This window comes from Eretmochelys imbricata, chromosome 6, assembly GCF_965152235.1.
Source record: "Eretmochelys imbricata isolate rEreImb1 chromosome 6, rEreImb1.hap1, whole genome shotgun sequence".
Taxonomy (NCBI): Eukaryota; Metazoa; Chordata; order Testudines; family Cheloniidae; genus Eretmochelys; species Eretmochelys imbricata.
Window position 1 is genome coordinate 28,149,635 of NC_135577.1, and position 25,525 is coordinate 28,175,159.

General features: G+C 41.6%; 1 protein-coding gene across 1 annotated transcript in view; it reads right to left on the reverse strand.

The window, feature by feature from the left end:
- The window catches only part of OSBPL5 (oxysterol binding protein like 5), a 99,047-nt gene that overhangs the window by 67,924 nt on the left and 5,598 nt on the right, over positions 1-25,525 (reverse strand). Inside the window, exons 2-3 of the mRNA XM_077820042.1 lie at positions 13,458-13,531; positions 7,397-7,411 (exon numbers count right to left, since the gene is read on the reverse strand). Coding sequence (XP_077676168.1) covers positions 7,397-7,411; positions 13,458-13,531 — 89 coding nt within the window. The remainder of the gene's footprint in view (positions 1-7,396; positions 7,412-13,457; positions 13,532-25,525) is intronic.

The window sequence follows — 25,525 nt, forward strand, 5'->3', positions numbered from 1 at the left end:
AAAGAAACAAGTCGTCACAGTTGGTCATCAGGTTCTGGGAAATCCTCCTCAAATAGGTATTTCTAAATAAAATATCAGACATTCTTTGTATCCTATGAACTGAACATTACAGGCTAAACTCACCCCTGGTGTTAGTGCAATGACATCAAATCACTGACACCAGGAATTACATTTGGTCCAGGAACTGCAGCTGGCTTGCGTGACTTTGCTTGGAGACAAATTCAGCCAAGCGATCAACATTCGTCCAGTGGTGAGCTGGAGCCGGTTCGCACCAGTTCGCTAGAACCGGTTGTTAAATTTAGAAGCCCTTTTAGAACCGGTTGTTCTGCGAGGGACAACCGGTTCTAAAAGGGCTTCTAAATTTAACTGGCCAAAAGTGGTGCCTTAGGCGCTGACTCCACGGGTGCTCCAGCCCTGGCACACCCAAGGGGAAAATTTGGTGGGTGCAGAGCACCCACCGGCAGCTCCCTGCCCCACCCCCAGCTCACCTCACCTCCGCTCCACCTCCTCCCCTGAACGCGCTGCTTCCCCCCCCCCCGCTTCTCCGCCCCCCTGGCCCCAGCTCACCTCCGCCTTCTCCCCTGAACACCGGGACTCCCCACCTCGCCCCCCAGCAGGTGCCTCTGGCTCTTCGGGGTGGGGTGGGCACCCACTACGGTGGCCCACGAGACCCTCCTGCCCCGTTCTGGGGGCAGTCAGGGGACAGGGGAGGGGGGTGGATGGGGCAGGGATCCTGGGGGGAGGGGGGGCGGGGGTGGGCAACGACCCCCTCGTGGGGTGAGGAGGGAACCCATTGTTAAGATTTTGGCAGCTCATCACTGCATTCGCCCCAAATTATGTGACTCTAGCCCTAAGCTCCCTATCACCAAGAATTGTTGCCCCAGCAGATCGTTATTTTCATGATTAAACCAGGGCTGAACACTTATGCCCACCCAGTGAACCTGGTCATGGCAACTGTCTGAGGTAAACTGACTAGGGGAGAGGTTTAAAAGGGCAAGCCACTGAAGTAACTTCAAATCCAGGATGTTTTTAAGAGGCTGGCACAAGGTTTCTGTTTATTTCAGAGGCTGTACTTCCAGCTCAATGCATGGGGGTGCCCCACCATAATTTAAAAAAACAAAAACAAAATACTGTGTGGAGGAGAGAACAATATTGTTCCAAGTACTGGCGCGGAATCTTTAGGGGTTTGGTTAATATTCAGAGTACAGCCAATTATATTTGTCTGAAGTCATCATCATCCAAGGACCAGCCACAACTGCCTGTCTTACGGAGGTGATTTTAAACTACGGATCAAGCTAAACTGGACTTGAAGCCTGGGGGGTGGGGATTCTTTTAAATGGTCTCAAGACAGTAGGCTATTTGTTGGAGAAGTTCTTTATTGCAGGTTTCTGAAATGTCCATGTGTTTTTATCAAGTTTCACTGCACACTTTTTTAAAGAGTCTGTTGCCGCCCCCACTCCTCCTTGATGCTTGTGTGAGTGCCACTGGCTGGATTTGCTTAATGTATATTCTGAACAGTAACATAGAATCATAGAACCGGAAGGGATATCGAGAAGTCTTCTAGTCCAGTCCCCTGCACTCATGGCAGGACTAAGTATTACCTAAAGCATCCCTGACAGGTGTTTGTCTAACCTGCTCTTAAAAATCTCCAATGATGGAGATTCCACAACCTCCCTAGGTAATTTATTCCAGTGCCTAGCTACTCTGACAGTTAGGAAGTTTTTCCTAATGTCCAACCTAAACCACCCTTGCTGCAATTTAAGTCCATTGCTTCTTGTCCTATCCTCAGATGTTAAAGAGAACAATTTTTCTCCCCCCTCTTTGTAACAATTTTTTAGGAACTTGAAAATTTATGTCCACCCTCAGTCTTTTCTTCCCTAGACTAAAAGAAACATTTTTTTGCTATCTTCCCTCATAGGCCATGTTTTCTAGACCGTCTTTCTTCTCTGGACTTTCTCCAATTTGTCCACATCTTTCTTGAAATGTGGCGCCCAGAACTGGACACAATACTCAAGCTGAGGCCTAATCAGTGAGGAGTAATGGGAAGGGAGTTCACACCAACTTAATGACTGACAACAAGAACAAGTGCCAATCATCTTCCACCCTGTCAGATGGTAATCCTCTCACATGCTGCCTCACTTTCTGCAGGAGAAATTCTAGGCATAGGGGAAAGAAAAAAAAACCCAATACAGCAATAGCTTTTAACATGCTGACATTTTCCGAACTGCTAGCTAAGTAAGGAGATAGGATTGTTCTCTATAAATACATCAGAGGGATAAATACCAGGGAGGAGGAAGAGTTATTTAAGTTAAGTGCCAGTGTGGACACACAAACAAATAGATATAAACTGGCCATCAAAAAGTTTAGGCTCAAAAATAGGCAAACATTTTTAACCATCAGAGGAGAGAAGTTCTGGAAGGGCCCTCCAAGGGAAGCAGTGGGGGCAAAAAAACAACTTAACTGGCTTCAAGACTAAGCTTGATAAGTTTATGTAGGGGATGGTATGATGGAACTACCTATGAAAGCACGGGGCCTATCGGTGACTGGCACCAAAAATCCCAAATAGCTGGAGACAGAACACTAGATGGGGAGGGCTCTGAGTTACTACAGAGAATTCTTTCCCAAGGATCTGCCTGGTGAGTCTTGCCCACATGCTCAGGATCTAACTGGGGTCACACTGGGGTCAGTAAGGAATTTTCCCCAAGCTCAGATTGGCAGAGATCCTGGGATTTTTTCATCTTCCTTTGAAGCATAGGTCACTTGTAGATTTAAACTAATGTAAATTGTGAATTCTCTGTAACTTGAAGTCTTTAAACCACGATTTGAGGACTTCAGTAACTCAGCCAGAGATTGGGGTCTATTACAGGCGTCAGTGGGTGAGGTTCTATGGCCTACAATGTGCAGGAAGTTGGACCTTGTGATCATGATGGTTCCTTCTGCCCTTAAAGACTATGTGTAAGTGCTTAGGAGAACAAAGCCTTAGAACCTTAAAATGCTATTTGTTCTGCAAGAGAGACTTGCTATTCTACAAGGTGACTTTCACTGAATAGCACTGGGTTCTTGTTAAAAAAAATCTAAAAAGTACTTTCTCCAGGAAAAGTGGCATTTTAAGATTGCAGTACCATACACAGTAGCTCTCTCTATATTTGCAATCCCGAAGGTGTTGACGAACAATGTACATTTCGCTTAATGTTTAACTTAATTTGATTTCTTATTTATACATGAATCTGCCTTAATAACTTTGATTTAATTTCTTTATTTTTATTAGGTTTAGTGACTCCAGGGCCATTGCCTCTATGATGACTAAAACACAGCAGCCTTTGTATCATCAAGAAATGCCAAGTATATTTAATAATGTCCTTCTATTACAATGCATTGCTCAGAGTGGTAGAAAAACCCTGGAGTAATTTGTCAGCACCTGAAATCTCTAGGCTACACTCTATTCCTTGTTACACTGGAGTAAATCCAGAGCAACTCCACTGATGTCTCTAGAATTATTCTGGGTTTACTCTGGCAAAAGAGAGAATTTGGCCCTCTGTCTCAGGAGCACGTAAGGAACATTAACCAAGGCTGTGGCTTCATTCAACTGAGGTGCATGGAACCTTTGTCCTTTAAAAAAAAAATAAAATCAATGACAGACCAGTGTCTTCTAAAGAGACAGGCAATTGCAATGTTTTATGTTTATTGGCCTCTAATTTAGAAGGCCAGGAGCAAGTTCACCCAGCAAAAGCATTTCAAAAAGCATGCTCAGGCACATAGGAATAGGGGAGCGTTGCTCTTCTTGGTTCTTTAACCCCATCTGTCATTTCCAGGACCGACTGATGGCCTTGGTTGGATGATTTCTGGCTGTATTCTATCCACTCTGAGGCACACCCTTACACTTAATAAAGCCCCGTTCGCCTTGATCTCAGTAACTGTATCCTCAGGTTTGGGTAATAGTTAGCAGTTATCAGGAAATCCTCAATTTACTGCATAAAGTTCTTTTGTGCCCTTTTGACAAGACATTAGTGTTCTCACACTAGTGATCCTACTAATCCAGTGTCTGAATGAACCGAAATTTCACAAACTACAAATGCAAAATGTAACCTGTTGGGTGCAGGACAGCAACCACTTAGCACACAGGATGTTGGATAACAATGAGAGACATGGTAGTAGTCACTTGATGATCACTGACAATCTGCTCGGCACTGTGGTTATATAGAGAGACAGTCTCTACTCACAGAACTTTACAAATCAGATTTAGATACAGACCTAATAGTTTAGAAACACCTAATAGAGCAATTCTCAAATTGTGGTCTGTGAAATAATGGCAGCCCACAGAGCACTGGGTGCTTTCCTCCTGGTTTCCAAATGAGAGAAAGAACTAGATGTGAGGGGACTCGTGAAGAGCAGCAGCAGCCGGTCAGGTTATTTTTTCATGAAGGGATAAAATGCTCATCAGAAGGACGATGGCTAAACCTTCAGAAATCACTTCCCAATATTTTCCCCATGTGTTTGCACGTGCTGTAGTTACCAAAGGGCCCTTTTACCATTGTAAATGGGGGGAGTGGGGGTGGTCCAAGAGACATGTCAAAAGTGACCTACACCATGAAACAGCTTGGGAACCCTTGACCTAACATCAGACGGAGGGTTTTACTTAGAAACAATATGGAATTGCCACGCCATCCTCAACAGCACTTAATCTGTGTTGTCTTCCATTTACCTTAGCTACTATTTGATACCAAGGCTATTTAAGGGCCTGATCCAGATACCACTGGAGTCAATGAAAAGACTCCCATTGACCTAAATGAGCTTTGGATCAGGCCCTTTGAAAGAAAGAATTGTCTCATGTTTATACCGGCCTAGGACTCAAGTCATCTGCATTCCAGTGCCAGCCCTGCCATAACCTTCCTGTGTGACCTTGAGCAGGTCACTTAATTCATGTCTCAGCTTCCTAGTCTAACATACTTCATGGTGATGGTAAGGAAAAATTCACGAAAGAGAGAGAGAGACAGAAGTACTCAGATACTACAGTGCTGAGCACAATAGAAAAGCCGATAAAAAATAAAATAAATAAGATGAAGTGGCCGTAATATCTCAGAAAGATCGCAATTAAAAAGTTACAAATGTACAATAAGTACAAGTTACAATAACAGACCAAAGCACTAAATCTTACAATAATTTAGTTAAACACTTTGCCCCATTACACCAAAGCACCATAGCAATTATTATAAAGGAAGGTCACAGGTACTGGGGCATTCCTGTAGTGTCATTTCATTCTGGGGGATGGGTTGCACTTTTAGACATAAAAAGTTAATTTATTGTTAAGTACGGGCCTAAAACAACATTGAATTGTATTTCAGGCACTACTGAGAAGTTAGCTACCTTGGGATACTGAATCAGACTGAATTCTGAATAGAATTCTCAAGCAAAGAAATGCTTTCTGCTCTACTCGGTGTAGCTTTGGTTTCCAGGTTGAGTTATCAAATTACTTGAGCATATCAAGAAAGCAGGCATTGAAGGGATGTTGGAGTTGGAAATATGCTTTGTCAAAACCTTATTCAAAATCCTTTAATTTTAGTAACTCTTCTGCCTCCCTCAGATACAGTAGAGTATGGAAGTATGATCACCATTAACCATTACAGGATAGTGCTATTCTGGCTTAACATGAGTTTTTATTGTTTTTAATGGGAAATTATTTCCATTCAGCAAAGTGCTCAGGAATATTAATAGCTGGGTGCACCTAGGTAATGTACTTGTGCTCTCTTGCTTTCCCCATATATGACTTCCTTTTCCCTTGGACACTAACAGCAAAATCCTAGCAAAATTGAAACTCAATGGCAAAAATTCTGTAGATTTTAATGGCACGAGGATTTCAGCTAAAGTGTTCACAATCACTGCTTCCACTATGCTTGCAGAGAATCCAGGTGTTCTTTCTACCACATGAATAGTTATCAGGAATGTCCATATTAACACTCAACACTTATTCTGCCCAGTTACTTTAGCGACTATTTTTTTATTCATGATTTTTAACATTACTTTCTCCCACTTCATTGACTCCTCCCTCTCCCCTTCCTTTGCATAGCTTCACTAAGTCAACCTGTGTTTTTAATTGCTTCTAACAAGCCAGAGAAACATCCTAAACCATTTGGATTTCTTCTGTTTTCCATGCAGGCCTCCTGTTTGTCTGTGTTCTTGGTAACCCACAAGCCACCCTGATTCTTCTCCTCCACCCATCCCTTTTCTTCCCATTCTGACAACCTCCTTACTACTATTCCTGCAACTTCCCCTGCATTCAACACTACCAAAAATCTTCCTCCAGGTCTTCAGCTCCTTTCTGACTACTACAATCCCCTCCCCAATGGCTTGCCAGAGTACAAGCAGACTACCCCTCCATATGTGCAGAATCAAGCAGCTCACCTTCCCAGAGGAACAGAAAAGCACTTAACACAGAACTCCACCTCAAAAACCTCCACTGGCTCTCCATTTATTTCAGGAGCCACTTAAAAATGGCTTTGCTTGCTTTCCGAATCTTCCATAAACTTGCGCCAGCCCACCTCACGGGCACAGTCTCTTCCTTCTTCTTGGTCCCTCTCCTTGCCTACCACCAGCTCAGTCTCTGCCCTCTAACTCAGTCTCACCACTCTCAGTATGAATGTTTTCTCCCCTACAACTTCTACCATCTAGAGTCCTTCTTGCATCGTTCCACCTTAACTCACCTCTTCTCAAATTTCATCTGAAAACCAGTCTCCTTTCTTGCCCGAGTCTTAATCGCCCCACATGCTATTTATTATTCAATTCGGCAGCGGTCATCATTCACTCCATGAGAAAGATGCTGTACTGAGACTGAAACTGGCAGAGGAGCCGCAGGACCGATTTAAGCACGGACTGATGGACGCTGATGGCACCAGAGTGTGCCATTCTCTGCCTTGTGCTGATTGGCTGTTCACTCCAATCCTCTCCCTCACATTCTCAGCTCAGCCTTATTCCACACCTCCCCCTCCTCTCCTTTCCCCCTTATTTCAAATATCATCCCATACCTTGTTTTTTTATTTAGCGACTCCCCTTTCCATTCAACCCCACCCCTAAATTTTTTTTTTTTTTAAATTGTGGCATTAACATGATGTTCTCATTACTCACTCTGCTTATGTGTTATACCCCCTTTCCCTTACACTGCCTCTGCCTTGCCCACTGAGACTGGAACATCTCTGAAGTAGGAACTGTCTGTTCCTCTGTGTTTGTACAGTATCTAGCACAAAGAGAGCGGTGCCCCATGGCACCGCTGAAACACAAATAAGGACTACTAATGTACAAATGGAGGGGCATTGTATTCTAATTAGTTCAAATGAAAAAGCACTCCTGGATGACTGTTAATGTAACAGTTACAATGTGCATGTTGCATTAAAATGTCACACACTGTACCAGGTGGAATCTGAAGGAGTAAGTTATTTCCCTCTCCTGGACACGGAAATTTCATATGCATGAGTAAAGCACGTGGATGCTGGGGAGGAATAAAACTCAAGGGTTTCTTCCCATGTTTTGTCGTGTTTTATTCAGCTTTCAGCCCTTGAGACTTCACACCTGATTTATCTTGTCCAGGTAAGTGAGAGCCCACAATGACTCGCATCACCGTGCCTCCTCCAATGGGAGCTGGCTTCCTAAATTGCTCGTGTAACTGGACTGACTCACTGTCACCTTCTGTGGCAAAATGCTGATGAAAGAACAGCAGGAGAGAATATACTCAAATCTTGATGGTGGAAGCTATATTATATAGTACATATCAAATTGTGCACACATTCTGCCCACTTTTGCATGTGAACTATTGCAATAAAATGTCAACAAGAACTGTGTCCTGGCAAGAGCAATGTTTGGAATGCTTGGACTCTTCTCTTTTAAACGATGCTCAGTGAGCACAAAGAACGTTTTGTTCCCAGATCCCGCATCTATCAGATCTTTCTGCCAGCTGAGTCTGGTCTTGATTTCTTGGTTCACTGGGTAAGCGGCAAAAACTTTGTAAGTTGCCAGACTTGTGACTGATCTTTTATAACACTTTTAAGTATAAACGTGGCTTTAATTAACTCAGAAAGGGTAAAGGCACACTGCCACTTGGAACTCAAAAGACTGGTTTAAGACAATGTGGGATTTGTAGAGGCTCTATTAAAGCCAAACTGATATATCATAACACACTCTATTGGTAATTGCGTTGTAATTAAAATAAAGCCAATGGAGGAGGCTTCTAGCAAAAGTTTCAACTCATCTTTCTGAATACAAATCAAGCAATGAAACCAATACATAACAAACTCTAAACATACAAAAAACCCTCACTCCTGAGGAACTAAGCTTTCTAGCGTTGCTGCTAGCCCCTTTAATACATCATGGTACATGTGACATCTGAACTCATGTCCTGTATTAATTGTAGCTGTAATTATGACACTCATGTGGTGACTTAACAGGAACAAGAAACTAGCACTGAAATCCAACTTCAAGATTTTATGGTTAATCCCTTAGAATGAGCAACATTTTAGGTCTTTGCAAGCAAATCATGGGATCTCAACAGATTTCTGGGCACTAAGTAATAGTAACCCTGTGATCAAAGCAGCTGGAAGACAGGAAAGAGATTAATCACTTTGCTAAGGCACATATCACCTTGGTACCAACATTAAAGCACAATAACAGAGCTTGATGATGAAGAAAATAATGAGAGATCAGAGTCTGATGTTAGGCCCAAGTATGAAAGTTTGCATTTAGAGAAAGTTGAAGCTTGGCGGTGGTTTCGCAGTACTGTCACTGCCAGTCATGAGCATTGCCAGTAGGATTGCGATGGTCCAGGACTGTCCTGGAGTCTCCTGGAATTAAAGATTATGTCACTTGATGAAACCTCCAGGAATATGTCCAACCAAAATTGGCAATCCTAATTGCCAGTGGACAGCAAAGCTAAAAGGCCCTAGGTGAAGATGGGAAATATGTTAAAAATGTTTCAAATAATTAGAATTAAGAGGAAGAAGATATTATGTAAAAAGAAAGTGGTACCTCTTGCTTTTCCTGCTCTTATTGTTTATAATAGAGCATAGAAGCCCCAGCTAAGACCAGGGCCCCATTGTGCTGAACATTGTACAAACACCTGGAAAGAAGCAGTTCCTCCTCCAAACAGCTCACTATCTAAACAGACAGGAAAACAAGTGGGAGAAATGTAGCACAACCTCCATTTTACAGATGAGGAACTGAGACAGAGAGCCCAAGTAACCCACTTGAGGTCACACAGGCCATCTGTGGCAGAGTTGGGAACCAAAGCCAGGCCTCCCAAGACCCAGTCAAGTGCCCTAACCACAAAGCCACCTTTCTTCTCCTTTGCAGGAGCCAGTGAAAAGGTCAACAAGCTTTGGAAAAGTACTTATGTCACAGTAACTAAGCTGGAGATGCACACATTTGTAATAAAGCCAGTTAAGCCTGCTGGTGCAAAATAAAACCCAGGAATTCACAGCCTCATATTCTCTGACCAATACTAAGGTTTTTCCTAGGAGAGAGCTTAATAATGCTCCCTCTCCTGCACTGCCAGAAATGAGGTAGGGTGGGATGACTGCTTTAAATTACTCTAGTTCTTCACAACCGGTTTCATCCTTGACTCTGAATTCCCTTTGAGAAGCGTTGTGACAGAGAAGTAGGGGACTTAGTGGGTTGGTAATGAGACACAGCCTTTCATGTCTAAATTAAAGTCATAGGAACAAAGCAAGCCCAGATCAGCAGTGGCTGAAAAGTATGACCATCTGACTGCTGATCACAGCCTATGTTAACGTGGTCTCAGGGCAGTTCCAAACAGACAGGTGTCCAAATCAGATTTGCGCTAACTAGCTGGCCAACTCAGAGAGGCCAAGGATTGGAGATGGAATCTAACTCCTAGAGAATGCATTTTTGCAACAGCCCAGAGGCACAGTTGTGGGGCAGCTGGAGAAGCTTGCTTGCCATAGTACCCGTTCCACTGGCCTGCCTACAATGCTGTCAGGCTGGCAATTTTCACCAGCAGGGAATTCACTTTAAATAAAAGGAATTAACAGGCTCCTTTCTTGAGCTCCCATGCCACAGCTGGGGTGTGCTCTGGCATAATCCCAATGCTGGTATACAGCAACAGCCCCTTTCTACACCACATCCAACCCTTCTCTTTTATCCAGAAAGGCAGGCGAGCAGCTGCACCAATGTGGATGCCAGTCATTAATTCTCTGGCAGGCAACCTTTGTACAAACAGGCTGGTGGGCTGCTGCTAAGAGCTATTGTTTGAGACCCACTGTGACAAGATCTCAAGACTTGTCGTAAACTGCTTTGAACAGGGTTTTAACCTCCTAAACTTCCCCAGACATCCTGTTCATGCATTCAGCCCTTGGGAAGAGCGGAGGAAGGGATCTGAATGGCTGATGAGGACCGACACTTCAGGTGTGTATTTTATCATAATGGCAACGGTCAGAAAATATCAACACACCTCACATCTACAACCCTGGTTAGGTGTGCCACCTCTGACCAATAGGGTTGACCAAGGGATACGTTTGGCTAATTGTCTGTCTCTCTACTCCCATCACAACTCCCCACTATTTGTGTTTTCTAGTATAGTCACTGTAAATCCATGAAAATTACAATTTGGGTTCTAAAAAAAAGAAAAAAAGGTTTTCTTCTCTATTTATTGCTGATCCAAATAGGATCTAATTAAATAAGCTTTCTTTGACTCACCAAAGGTGGAAGCACTATTTTAAATTTAAATACTGAAAAAAGATGCCCATTCCCAGCTCTAGACACTCTGACAATTAAGAGCCACAATTCATTTGACACAGTTTCTAAACAATGCAACACAAACATCTTAATAATGGACATGGACACAGTGTTGAATTCACACAGGAAAATGATAAAAAGACACCATATCACCCGTGGGTGAACACTTTTCACAAAGCGATCGCTCTGTATCTGACTTGTCAGTCCTCATCCTCAAAGGAAACTTGACCAACAATTTCAAAAAAGACAAGCCTGGGAGCTAAAATCCATAACTTTGCTAGACACAAAAAATCATGAACTGAATAGAGAGATTAGATTTATTGCCTATTACAACAATCTATAACCCACCCCCACGACCCCCAGCTGCCTTTCCCCTCTCTGTCTAGAGGAACGTTAACAGACCACTTCACCTTTAATGGTCCCTTGAAATGTGTGTTAACTAGTTATGTTAATCAATCTGTCCCAACTTGTATTTAGCTGTGACACTCTGAGTACATTTCCCAAACCTGAAGAAAAGCTCTCTGTAAACTCAAAAGTCTCTCTCTCATCAACAAAAGTTGATCTAATAAAAGATATTACCTCATCCACCCTGTCTCTCTTAGTAATGGGCAGTCAGTCTGCTTACATCATTTAGGTAGGAAATGAAACAGGAAACTAACTACATCTTTCCAGGTCTAGCATGTTCAATCACCAGTTTCCAATACTGGGGATGAGCTGAGGCAGCCAGGTTTTGATTTTCAGAAACCCTCAACATCTAAGTTATAGGGGCCCGGATGCATGTCAAAGGAGCTCTCTCTGTGTTGGTGAAGGAATTCACCTGCCTACCTCCCAGTGCAGGATCAGGGCCTTGGTTTGGTAAAAGCAGAACCAGGCCTGGGTCTGACCTAGGTTCCATGTCATCTCAGCCTCCAAAGCTGCAGGAATGGGCTGGATAAGGTTTTCGTTTTGCCTCATCTCTAATTATTAGGGGATAAATGCCCCTAACAGCGTATAGGAAAGAATAACCAATCAAAAGCCTGCCTGATGAGCAGCGAAAGCCCTTCTGGGTGTCTGAGCGCTCTGCAGCCTTCACTCCTTATCTAGACACATAAGTCAGAAAACAAGCACTCAACTTGGAAACATACAGCAGGGCAATATTCAAATTCCTGAAACATCAATAAATGCATTTCAATGGGGGGAAAAAGCACAAGAATGTAACTGAGAAATCAAATTCTGATTTACATACCATCCTGTTGCCCATTATCTGTAGGCCAGTCCCTTGACTAGCATGAGTGGCCTAAACACAGACAAAAATAAGCTAAGCCTCCCCATCACTTTTCTAAGTCATAGGTTTCAGAGTAACAGACGTGTTAGTCTGTATTCGCAAAAAGAAAAAAAGAGTACTTGTGGCACCTTAGAGACTAACCAATTTATTTGAGCATAAGCTTTCGTGAGCTACAGCTCGCTTCATCGGCTGCATCACGAAAGCTTATGCGCAAATAAATTGGTTAGTCTCTAAGGTGCCACAAGTACTCCTTTTCTTTTTTCTAAATCATGGGTTTAATATCAGAGTCTAGTTGAGTCTCCAAGATGACTGGGATTAAAGAGCGTGCAGATCATAGCTATCAGGTGATTGTGGACAAATCACTCGACCTTTTTCTGGCACTGTCAAGCTATCTGGGAGCCTGGGTTCAAATTAGGAACTCAGCTGAAAAGCAGATGTTGGACTGGATCTCAGCTTGTCTAGGTACAGCAATAGCCTATATACATGCACACAAAGCCATTTTGTACTAAGAAAGGTTACTGTCCCCAGTGCTTTTCCAGAACAGCATCTCTCCCTACTGCTTCTTGATCAGGATTCCACTGTGGAAGTGTTTACAATCTTCTACCCACACTTATAAGGGAGTCATAAGCCCTGGACAAGCCAAATGCATATAAAGATACATGAAAATGTGCTCTGTATCATAAGAAATCACTTCAACCTCCAGCTGTTTCCTTTGTGCTGTATTTCAATTTCAGATGAAAAACATTTTATAGCTTCATTTCTGACTATATTAAGTTAAAATTATTAAGAGGCTTCTGTTTCTACGTCTAGCTCTGCAAATTAAGTAGAGACTGCCCAAACAAAAATTCCATGTTCAAATTTCAAATCAAGATCCAGGTTCACAGGTTGATCCCATAGCTACATTGAGTCAATCCTGACAGGCAGGATTTTTTAGGTTTGGATCCTGATTTTGAACTCTAAATTCAGGAGTTTCAGATCCAGGTTTTCAGCTTCGCTTATTATACAGATGCAATGTTTTGATCTGGGATTTTGGCTCTTATTAATTATTTGTACTGCACTAATGCCCAGAGGTTCCATTGTGGTGGATGCTGTACAACGTGATAAAAGTTTTAGGCTCTCCTCCCTGACCAGAAACACGGTTTCAGGGGATGCCTCTTAAATAGCAACCTTATAGTGATCATTATTAATATCTACATTATAGTAGCCCCTTTGCCCCTCCAAGACCCCAAACAATCATGGCCCTATTGGGCTAGGTGCTGTACAGACATACAAGAAGGCATTGATTCATCTGTATCCTTCTAAGCATGCTCTCTTTCATATCAGACGCACACACCTGCACACAGCATTACTGTATGTACTGCCAAAGATGCTCTCTGGAGGAGTTTAAAAATGGAACAACTGATTAATAACCCACGCTGCGAAGAGATGCAAATGAGACTAAGAACAATCCCCACAATACCTTACTAATGGAGATTGGAGTCTGTGGAGTCTCATCCTTCAGCACTGACAGACTGTTTCCTTCCATGTCTTTTCCTGCAACAGAGCAGTATAAACAAGAAACTGAGAATTTCTGTGGAAAGTCATGGCTACTCCAAGCAATTACTCTAAAAAGACCACTGCTGACAGAGAGCAGGAGAAATTGTCATAGGCAATAGACATAGCAGGCAGCTCCAGGAAGACAGTGCTGCTTTAAATAACCTAGTCCATATGCAAATTAACTTCTGAAAACACATTACAGATTTGCTGTAAGAGTTTCAGATAACAAAGAGCACTATTTAAAATGTTTGGTCTTTTCAATTGTTACTATTTAAAAACTGCATCCAAAAAAAACACTAAAAGAAAAATAAAAATGAGTGTTACGATTGCAAAGTCAAGCACTCAGAGTAAGACATGCCAGAATTAAGGCTGCCTGCACACTCTTAATTTGGACCCCTATTCATTATGATATGGTCTTTAACTACATGGTCACATACTATTTTCCCACTGGCCTTCTGCCTCATTTAGTGCACAAAATAACCCCCTGGTGACTTAATAAGAAGCTTTTCAATATTTTATTGTATCCTCCTTGCTCAATGCATGGCCCCATACCTAAACGTATTTGACAGTGTACCTTCTTTTCAACAAACGTTAACCTGAATTATAAAATCTTATAGAAAGAGAACTGTATCTAAATGTAATTAAATAATAAAAGATTACAGGTTTTCTGGCATCAACTATTAAGATCCCCTGACCAAGAGGTTATTGGATACAATAAGAAATATTAACAATAGTAGTTAGCATTTATGTAGGGCTTTATATTTTCAAAGCAGAGTACATATATTTCATACATGTTGAATATTTTAATGTTACAAAATATGTAATTCTATTCAGGACAATACACTGTCATTATCTACACAAATTCTATATTTTTGGTAAATTGTAATAATGGCCTTACACTAAAGGAAAACTTATAACTCCTACTGAAAAACCCATTCTATTAGACTAGATTATTATTTGTCTTGACATTATTCTTTCCCAAGTCCAAAGTAACTTTGTTTTCAAAATTATTAGTGGTTAGGGATTCACAATGCTTGATACAGTAAATAACCACTAAAACTGCTGGCCAAAAGACTCAGTGACAACGTATTACCACCAGAGGTGTTCGTAGAGAAATTTCCAAACGCTACCGCAGTGTAGACAAGTCTCAGAGACGCAAAAAAAAAAAAAAAAAAAAAACACAGGGGGAAATCCTGGTGTAGCACTACTGAAGGCAAATGAGAGTTTTGCCACTAACTTCAATGGGACCAGAATTTCACCGAGAGCGTTCAGTGCAGTGGACTGGAAGTCAGGACTTGAAGCTTGATTCTTGGCTCTGCCACAGATGTCCTGTGTGACTTTAGGGAAGTCTTATCACCTTTGTGCCTCAGTTCCTCCATCTGTAAAATGTGGATAGTACTGACGGGGTGCTGTGCATAGTTAATTCATGTTTAGGAATGCTCAGATATCATGGTGATGAAGAATCACAGAAACTGGACAAGTAGTCCTATATATCGTACCACTAGTACCATTCCCAGCTTGGGCCAATGAAACAAGTGAGATGTATTAAATAACTGTACAACTAAATCAAGTACAAACTTGGCATGTCAGTAAGAAGTCAAGTCTTAAAAATATATCTAACAGCCATTTAAGAAGCCAAATGCAACGAGAAAAGCAGGCAGGCAGAAACTTGTGGAGGAAATTAAGTTTCTTATGACATTTTTTCTGTTAAATTTTCAGTATAAAATGGGTGGGAGAACAATCTGTTTGATTGGCTGGCTGTATTCATAAACAAATAATCAGAGATGTGACTGTCAAGTCGATAGGATTTCACTGGTCAGAATTGTTGAGGTTCTGTATAGAAAACTGACTATTACAGTCACTGATCAGCAATTCAGAACCTTGTCCTTTAGTTAATAGTGTAAATGCTTCTCAGAATTATTTAATAATTGCAAAAATGCGCTCTGGACTCAGGATAATGCTGAACTGAATGCCTTCAGCTTCCAGCATCATGGTTACGTGCCTCTGTGATTTCAGACACAAGTCCCTACGCTCCTCCAGCTGCGCAGTGCAGAAGCATTGGCCTAAGAAAGCAAATGCCTCCAGAAAAAAAAGAGAGGATAGGGGAGGGGGATTTATCTCCATTTTATACATGGGAAACTGAGACACAGGGAGGTTAAGTGACTTACCCCAGGAAACTAGTGTCACAGCCAGGAACTGAACACAGATCTCAGACTACCAATATAATTCCTTAGCCATGAATTCATCCTTCCTCTTAACAATCCTCTTTTCCCTTCAGAATAGGAGGCCAGAATAGCCACTTCATTCTCTGATGGACCCAGCTGCCTTCGTGCTTCATTTGTCATGTGTACCACTTCCCTGTCCTATGCCTTTGAGTTCAATATGCTACCATGGAGCATACCACATCATGCATAATACCACAGATCACAAGAATGCACTAAATTCAAACATAGGCATCAGACAAGGCTGAAGTTGGGTCCTTATTCACAGTTCCTTAGTTGTGGTACTAGCGCCTTATTCATAGGTCCCAGCTCCTTATTCAAAGGCAGTGTCTTAACGTGTCATATTTATTCAGGCATGCAATTCTACACCTGCATGCAAAATGGCATCCTCCACACAGCATGACCTCACACATATGCTGCGTGCGAGGTCATGTTGTGTGGAGGATGCCATTTTGTCCATGTGATGGGAGGCTGGATAGAGCTGTTCTGAGGGCAAAGCTGGTCCTGGGGCATGCAATGCATGCCTTACATATAGTGACTACACACCACTGAACAAAGGCCAAAGTTGTTTTAAAATAGAGCACTGCAAGATTAAGTTGTTAGAAATTAGTGATTGTGATAAAAATTTAAGTTACTAATTAATTATATATTAAATAATCACATAAGGAGCTGGGTTTTGACTGGCTGTACATGACAAATTAGGTCTCAGGTCACCTCAAGTGACATCCCTGCAACCATCAGACTGTTCTAAAGGAGCTAAGACATACCATTTTCTGACCTTACAGGAGTGTTGATACTTGGGCCTAATCATTTATCCTAATTGTAAACTCAATTGTAAAAAGTATAGGAAAGTTCACAACATGCTAACATTTGTTACAGCAGGTTAGTGTAACAGAAAATCAAGTTGGTTTCGATAACGAGTGTTATAAACAGGCATAAGAGAACCAGACGGAAAGATTAGAGGAGTCCAAACAAAAAGTTCATGTTGCTATAATTCAAGGATTATGCTGAAATCATACTTGGGAAAAAGCAGACAATGTTGAACCAGAAATTAATGAATCAATTTTGGTTCGTCGGATACTAGGCCTAATTGGTAGACAAAATAATGAGAGGAATGAGCCATTCCATCTATCCTTCCCTCTGTGGGTCCTAAAAGAAAGATTTGGGGGAAAAATAGAGAACAGATGGAAGCTAGTAGAATGAGCTTCACCCTCATGGCTGCTACTGCTACTATTTCCTGGAACCCTGCGCCTTTGTCATCCTCTTGTAATAACGGACTGTTGACAATCCTAGCTCCAGTCCATCTCAGCTAACTTCTCTTTTCCCCAAAAGGACAGTTATTGCCATCTTTGATACCATTTAAGACCGTGGTTCTCAACCAGGGGTACACAGAAGTCTTCCAGAGGGTACATCAACTCATCTAGATAGTTGCCTAGTTTTACAACAGGCTAGTGAAGTAAGTACAAACTAAAATTTTATACAGACAACAACTTGTTTCTATTGTTCTATATATTAGACACTGAAATGTAAGTACTATATTTATATTCCAATTGATTTATTTTATAATTATATGGTAGTAATGAGAAAGTCCGCAATTTTTCAGTAATAGTATGCTATGGCACTTGTGTGTTTTTGTGTGTGATTTTGTAAGCAAGTATGTTTAGGGTACACAAGACAAATCAGACTCCTAAAAGGAGCACGGTAGTCTGGAAAAGTTGGGAGCCACTGATCTAAGAGACTGTCAAAGAAGGGAATTTTTCTTCTAAAATGGAAGGGCCCTCCCATTTACCCTTGCCAGACTTTATCTCCCAACACTTGTCCCTCATTCCCACCTACTCTTCCACACCAGTCACCTTCATAGAAAGCATGTGCTTGTGTAGGGTTTTTTTGTTTTTTGTTTTAAAAGTCATTTCAGAGCCTTCTGAATACTCTGCTGTATTTCCCAAAAATAATAATAATAATAAAAACCTTTGACAGAGGCAGATTGGGTGGGGATAGCGCTCGGATTAGAGGACCATAACATACCCTGGGAGCCACACAGTTCCTGTGACACAGAAGTTATTTTACAAATAGTTAGCCTCTCTCTGCACATGCACAGTGTAATCCACTGGGTGCGTGAGCCTTCTCAGGCACCTAAGTTGAGAAGAAACTCTTTCAAACAACATTTTAATTTGATTCCCCCAAGGGGCTGGTGGGTGCCATGCACTCTTTTGAGGGTAACTCTTGAACACTGGAGATACTGGTGCAATGAGCTGATCCTTGGTTTGATCACTTTTTGCACATAAATACACATTGCCAGAATGGGTCAACTTTAAGAAAAGTGGTTGCGCTGCCCCTCTCCCCCACCCAACACCAGGCGTATTTTGGGAAACTTGTGGTCAAATGACCCCAAAGTCGAATCCCTAACAGAGCCCCATGACCAATTCAAGTAACCATGCAGACTTTAGAGCACTTAGAGTTGAGCTTTAAATAGAAAACAGGTCTTAACCTTAACAGAGCTATAGCTGTGCTACAATTAGATTCATAATTTAAGAGTACTCTTGGATTCCTTGCTGATGCTAAGTTCTCACATAGCAGCAGCTACAAGTCATGCTTTCCTGCCATCTCCAGTTGGCTAGGAGACTCAATCCCATCTCCATGGGCAATGACCCGGCCTCAATTATTCATTCCTTTGTCGCCTCTCAGCTGGATTATAGCCACATCATAAACTTGGGCACGAAGCCTTCAGCATTTGGGAAGCTCCAGCTAGTAACAGAACACTGCAGGGCATCGCCTCAGCAACCCAGCTCCACAAACAGATCACATCTATCCTCTGCTCTCTGCAGTTGCTTCCCATAGAATTTCTAAGCAATTTAAAGATCTTGGTCCTTATCTTCAAGGTGCTCGATGGCCTGGGTTCAGGCTATCTAGAAGATTTCCTAAGATGTGGAACAAAGACTATGGTCAACAGCTCTGCTCCTCAAGCACAATGTAACTCTCTACAATATGAGTAGAGCTTGTGAATGCAGTAGGCAGAACTTCAAGCGGGGCTGTTCTCAGACTGTGGAATGAACTCCACCAGGAACTCAGGACAATCACAAACTTCACCATCTTCTATTCCAGGGGTCGGCAACCTCTGGCACCTGGCCTGCCAAGATAAAGCCGCTGGCGGGTTGGGTCGGTTTATCTGGAGCATCTGCAGGCACGGAGCCCCACAGCTCTCACTGGCCACGATTTGCTGTTCCTGGCCAATGGGAGCTGTGGGAAGCACCGCGGGCCAAGGGACGTGCTAGTCTCTACTTCCTACAGCTCCCATTGGCTGGGAACAGTGAATTGTGGCCAGTGGGAGCTGCGGGGCTCCATGCCTGCAGACACTCCAGATAAACAAACCGGCCCGGCCTGCCAGAGGCTTTACCCTGACTGGTCTGGTGCCAAAGGTTGCCAATCCCGTTCTACTCCAAGTGCAAGGCTCATTTCTTTGACTTTGCCTTCTCTAACACATACATAATAGCAACATGCATGTTTGAATATTAAACAAACCTAAAACCATGCAAAAACAAGACAATCCACCGCATTTGTTTCTATCCCCGGGGGTGGGGGAGGATGAGAAAACAAACACCGAAAGGCAGAGGTGTAGTCATATTGCTTAATATGCTACTTCAAGGTACTCAAATACTGCAGCAATGAATGTGCTATAACAATCTCTCTACAGAATTGATAGAATATATTTTAACCGAGTACTGTATGACATGTTGATTAAAAAGTGAGCGCTATACAATATCAATAAAGCAAATGTTAAATGGAATAAAACATGGCTAACCGACCAGTCTCAAAAAGTTAGTTGTCAATGGGGAGTCATCTTTGAATGGTGGTGTTTCTGGTGGGCTCTGCAGGGATCAGTACTAGGTCCAATACTCGTTCATATTTTCACCAACAATCAGAAAGTAAATATAAAAATCACTCCTAATAAAGTTTGTGGATGACATAAAAATTGGCAGAATGGCAAACGATGAGGACAAAACAGACCTACAGAGAGATCTGGATTCAAGCAAAATCCATTTAAATTCATCAAGAAACAAGGAATACTGGCCACATCTATCAGATGGAGGCTGTGTCCTGGAAAACAGTGACTCTGAAAAGGATTTAAGAGTCACAGAATCATAGAAAAGTAAAGCTGGAAGGAACTTCGAGGGGCCATTTAGTCCAGCCCCCTGTTCCGAGGCTGAATCAAGTATATCTAGACCTTCCCTGACAAGTGTTCACCCAACCTGTTCTTAACAATCTCCAATGACAAGGATTCCGTAACCTATTCCAGTGCTTAACATCCTTGTAGTCAGAAAGTTTTTCCTAATATTAACCTAAATCTCCCTTGCTGTAGATTAAACCCATCACTTCTTGTCCTACATTCCCTGGACATGGAGAACAATCAATTACCATCCTTCTTATAACAGCCTTAACATATTTGAAGACTTATCAGATTCCTGCTCAGTCTTCTTTTCTCAAGACAAAACGTGCCCAGTTTTTGTAACCTTTCCTCAGAGGTCTGGTTTTCTAAACCTTTTAGCATTTTTGTTGCTGTCCTCTGGACTTTATCCAATTTGATCTATGTTTTTCTTAAAGCATGGTGCCCAGAACAGGACACAGTACTCCGCTGAGGCTGCCCAGTGCTGAGTAGAGCATGACTGTTACCTCCTGGTTTTACATACAACAGTCCTGACAATATGCCCCAGAAAGCTATTAGCCTTTTTCACCACTGCACCACATTGTTGGCTCATATTCATTGCATGATCCATTACAACCCTTATGTCCTTTTCAGCAGTACTACTGCCTACACAGTTATTCTCCATTTAGCATTGGATTTTTCCTTCCCAAGTGAAGTACTTTGCACTTGTCTTTATTGAAGTTAAATTTGTTGATTTCATGCCAATTATCCAATTTGTCAAGATCATTTTGAATTCTAATCCTGCCCTCCTAAGTGCTTTCAACCCCTTCCATCTTGGTGTCATCCACAAACTTCATAAGTGAACTCTCCATTCTATTGTCAATTTTATCAATGACTCGGCTAAATCACTGAATGCGAGCTCCCAATATGATCCTTGGATGTATAAATAGGAGTAAGGAATAAGAGTAGGGAGATGATTTTACCTCTGATTATGGCATTGGTGAAACCAGTATTAGAATACAGTATCCAGTTCTGGTGTCCACATTTAAAAAAGGATGTTGAAAAATTGGAGGGGGCACAGAAAAGAGACAAAAATGATTAAAGGACTGTAGTAGAAAATGCCTTACAGTACGAGTTAAAGAGCTCAATGAGTTTAGCTTATCCAAAGGAAGACTGAGATGTGGCTTAATTATGATGTAAATACCTCAACACTGACAAAATATTGGGTCGTAACATGCTCTTTTAATCCAGCAGAGAAGAAGAACCAATGACTAGAAGCTGAAGGCAGACAAATTCAAATTAGAAAGATGTGTGCCCCATTTAACAGTGAGGGTGATCAACCATTAGAACAAACTACCAAGGGAAATGGTGGATTCTCCATCCCTTGATGTCTTCAAATCAAGAGCGGGTGCCACCCTAGAAGATACATTTTAGTCAAACACAAATTATTGCTGAGCTCAGTGCAGGGTAAATCGGGATGAAATTCTATGGTGTTATACAGGTCAGACTAGATGATCTAATGGTCTCCACTGACCTGAAAAAATCTCTAACTTTATGAAACCCTGTTACTGGCCTGGCTACACACACCCTTTTATCAAAGTTTCCATTCTATGGAAATGTTTGGTGCTATGGTTGTGTCAGGATTACAGACTATAAAAATCTCCTTATGGGGAGGCAGGCAGCACCTAGTTATGCAGCAATTTAATGCAGAAATTAATGAAGAAACATCCCTTCTGTGCAAAACAGGGTCTTACACAAGCCCTTAGATATGCTTAAATATAGGTATCACTAGCGATCAGTACTAACAGCAGCAACAATGGCTCAATTAATTAAAATATTTTAATTATAATAAATAGCAACTTCTTTACTTATTTTACAATTTCAGAGTCACAGTAAACAAGGGCAATACATTAGGTCAATTGAGAATGTCATTTCATTAAGAGTATTTCTTATGTATTACACTTGCAGTTAAGTCTGATCACAGAAACATTCAAATATTTGACCCTCTGATTTACATCAGAGATTTCTGTGCATGATCTCAAGTAAGCTGAAAGAAAACAAGATACATCACAAACTAGTAACTCCTGTATCTTTTCAAATACCATTCACTGATCAGAGAAAAATGAAATGCTCTACTTCAAAAAAATCCTTCCTCTGCAGCTTTTTTCCAAGTAAACTGAATATAGCATTAACATTTAAAGTAATATTTCAAAATACTGATTAGTTCAATAAGCCATCAAAATATTTGCATGAAACAGAGTCTTTTGAAGCAAAGATGTTGTTTTGACAACTCTGTAGCTATAAGGACAACATACCACACTGGGAACCATTTTGCATGTTCCCACAAACACGGTCAAACCGAGGGCTGGCATTTCTATGGTGAAATTTTGGAATGAACACAAAGAAAGTGAAGATATTCTAGCCACAGAGAGAGTTTTCCAAATTCCACTGAAGAGTACCAAGCCACATTGCTGCTGTACGAGTCTCACAGCTCAACTAGCTGCTTCAACTGACTATAGTATAAAGGCATAAGTAATTTTCTATTTTAGAACCATCAGAAACCACTCAGAGCAGCAGTATGCACTGAGCTAGTCCTTGTATGTTTGCAGACAGTTAATAAATGTGATTACTGGGAGCCAGCTGTGTCCAAACAGGGTCTTCATATTATTTTTGTTGTGAAAGGAGCAAATGATGAAACACTAATACATGTTTTTGTATCTGTAGTTTACTCATGTTTCCTGTTCTTCATTCACGTAACAGCAAACCACAGATCCTATAGACTTCATTTGTAACTATTATAATTTCTGTGAAAACATGACAACTGTATTTTGCAACCAATTGGCTGAATATGGCTTTTTATTATTGATTTTATTGACATACCTATTGTACATTTACTAACAAAGAAAACTCAAATCAACATTGGTGTAATAAGTGTGTCATACCAAAATTAAAAGGTTCACCTCTGCGAGTGGCATATCCTCATCTCTTCATAATGAAAGAACTCTTGCAGGGAAGCATCATTTGGAGTGACCTAATATATATTTTGTCACAGCCAGCCAGTCAAAACCGAGCTCCTTGTTCAAGGCCTCTTTACAACACTAAAGTGAAGGGGGGTGGAGGGAGGGGTTGCATTTGGCTGCATATTATGCTGGAATATAGCATCAAGTTAGTCCCCAATCCAAATGAAATCTCCAAATCCTGTGCCTCCTGACTTCACTGATGCCTTTGTGAACCACAGTTGGGTTGGCCCCCTACCACACACAGATTTTTGGGTAATTTATGCTCAGTCTACCATAGCTTGGAGAGCTTCCAGTGAAGTTTCCACATACCCCTGTCCAACCCTGCAGACAGGGTACTCCAAAACCTCACACCCTCAGCTCATACAGAGAAAAGCCACAGTCTGGTAGCCCACTGCAGTACAGTGCCCAGCCCAACTGTGCTATCATGGCTGGTGGAAGAGGGGGAGGGAAGGGAGAGTACACAGAGATCAACCATGCGAATGGGAGCCTAAACTCTCAGTGATCTCTTGCCCTTGGTACCTTTGCTGGCACTTTCCTCCCCACATCCCTACAGTTCTCCCAGGCTAGGTGGAAGTTAGAATACACTCACACATCTATGCAGTTGCTATACTTAGCTCATTTGTTCTCTTCCATGCAATGGGTCTTTTACACAGGAAGGCAACATATGGTCCATGAGTCCAATTAAACTTAATGGCAGTCATAAGCCTCAACTGCTATTCGCCCCATGGGCATTTATTCTGGTGACATTTATAAACAATATAATTCACACTTTCCCCCTGTGTCTTGTTACCTAAATAAAGTCTCTACACCTAGCTGGTATACATACTAGGAAATTGGATTGTAGGGATTTGTTTCACTAGGTAATTCACATGGTTAAAGGGATCTCAGGTATATCTGTGATTCCAGTTGCCCCTCTCCCATAGCGCTATGCAGTCTGGAATTCTCCCACAGCTGAATATATTCTTCTTGTTCACCCTACTAAATAACATTTATCAGCATGTATCAAATGCTTTATGTGTCAGCATCTAGGTTATATTGCATCCTTATGCTCTTCATTAATTGCACAGAACTTCACACAGGAAGATATCAGTTTTTCAGGTAACTTTAACAAACTAACTAACTATCTCAAGCAGGCTTCTTGTGACCCTGCAGAGAGACAGAAAGCCCTTCTTTTGATGGCAGAGGCAAAGGATCTTTGGAAGTTTCCCAGTATCAAACACAAAAAGTGAAAAAAGCAGCAGACCCCAAAAGATAAAACCCCCTCCACAGCAGAAAGCACATTGTCACCCAGAAAAAGAAAAATAAGCAAATACATAAAAGAAGCCAAACGCTCACCAGCTTTTAAAAAAGCAGCAGTTCCTTCCCCGCAAACCACAAAATGACTATATTAGAGCTACAACTCATTCTCTCACAGATTTAAAGGGCTAGCTACTAAGACAGACAGCATGCTGGGAAAGGCTCCTATAAAAGGATAAAGCAAAAGCTCTGAGCTCAGCAATAGCAATGGGTCCAGAAAGATGAATGGCTCTTATTGAAAGAGTAGTGAAATCACACTTTTCTGAGTGCTAAAAACATCCTGGAGAAAGCCTGTCATAATATAGCCTTGTGGTTATATACTTCATGTTATACGTTTGAGTTGATACTTTCTGTCTGTTCTGCTATATAGTTGTAATAAATATCCTGACCCTTTCTGGAAAAGTAGCAGTTTTTTTTTTTTACTTAAGGCTTACTACCATGTCTTGACCCACAGGTTCAATTTACTTCTCCCTTAGTAAGTAAGTGACAATCTAATAAGCATGACTGATAACTGCTAGGGTCACTTTCTCTTCACGTGAAGCTAAATAAGTGGGGGATAAGGAGCGCACTGATTAGCGTAATACAATAGGAGAATTACGGCTTCACAATCTTTCTGGTATAGCATATAAATAACTACAGAGCAAAACATAGGCTATAATAACTAACAAGACAGTATGGAGCAAAACCTGCACTGATGCCCAGCTAGAGTGATCACAATGAGTTAAAATTGCATGAAGTAGATGTCAGGCTGAAATTTAGTTGTGTGTATGGATCTTGGGCCAGATTTACAAAGGTATTTAGGAACCAAAAGATGCACATAGGCACCTGGGATTTACAAAAGCACCTAAGCTGGTTAGGCGCTTAACTCCCATTAAAAGTCAATAGATATTAAGCACCTACCTCCTTAGGTATCTAGGCATTTCTTAGAGTATCTTTAGGCTCCTTACAGAAGTTTTTGTAAGGCCCTCATCCTTGTTCAGCAACTCATGTAGGCATAAATGGCTTGTCTCCAAGGAGACTCGCTTTAAGTTGTACAAAGTTCATTCTGTAGGTAATGCTGCTTCCACATTTCTGACTGTGGTAGCAGTGCCGGTACTAATCCTCTTGTTCCTTTGTAACTAATCATTCAAAGTGCTCATTGGGGGTGGTTTGATGGCTGTCTCATATTTAAAGTCTGAAAAGCATTCAGGGGCTGTAAAAAAAAAAAAAAAAATCTCTATACCAAGTCTTGTTTTCTCTGATTCTGCAGGAGGAATTCTTAGTGGTTTAGAGTGGGAGTTCTCTTAGCCTGTAATTGAGAGGGTGGGCAGGT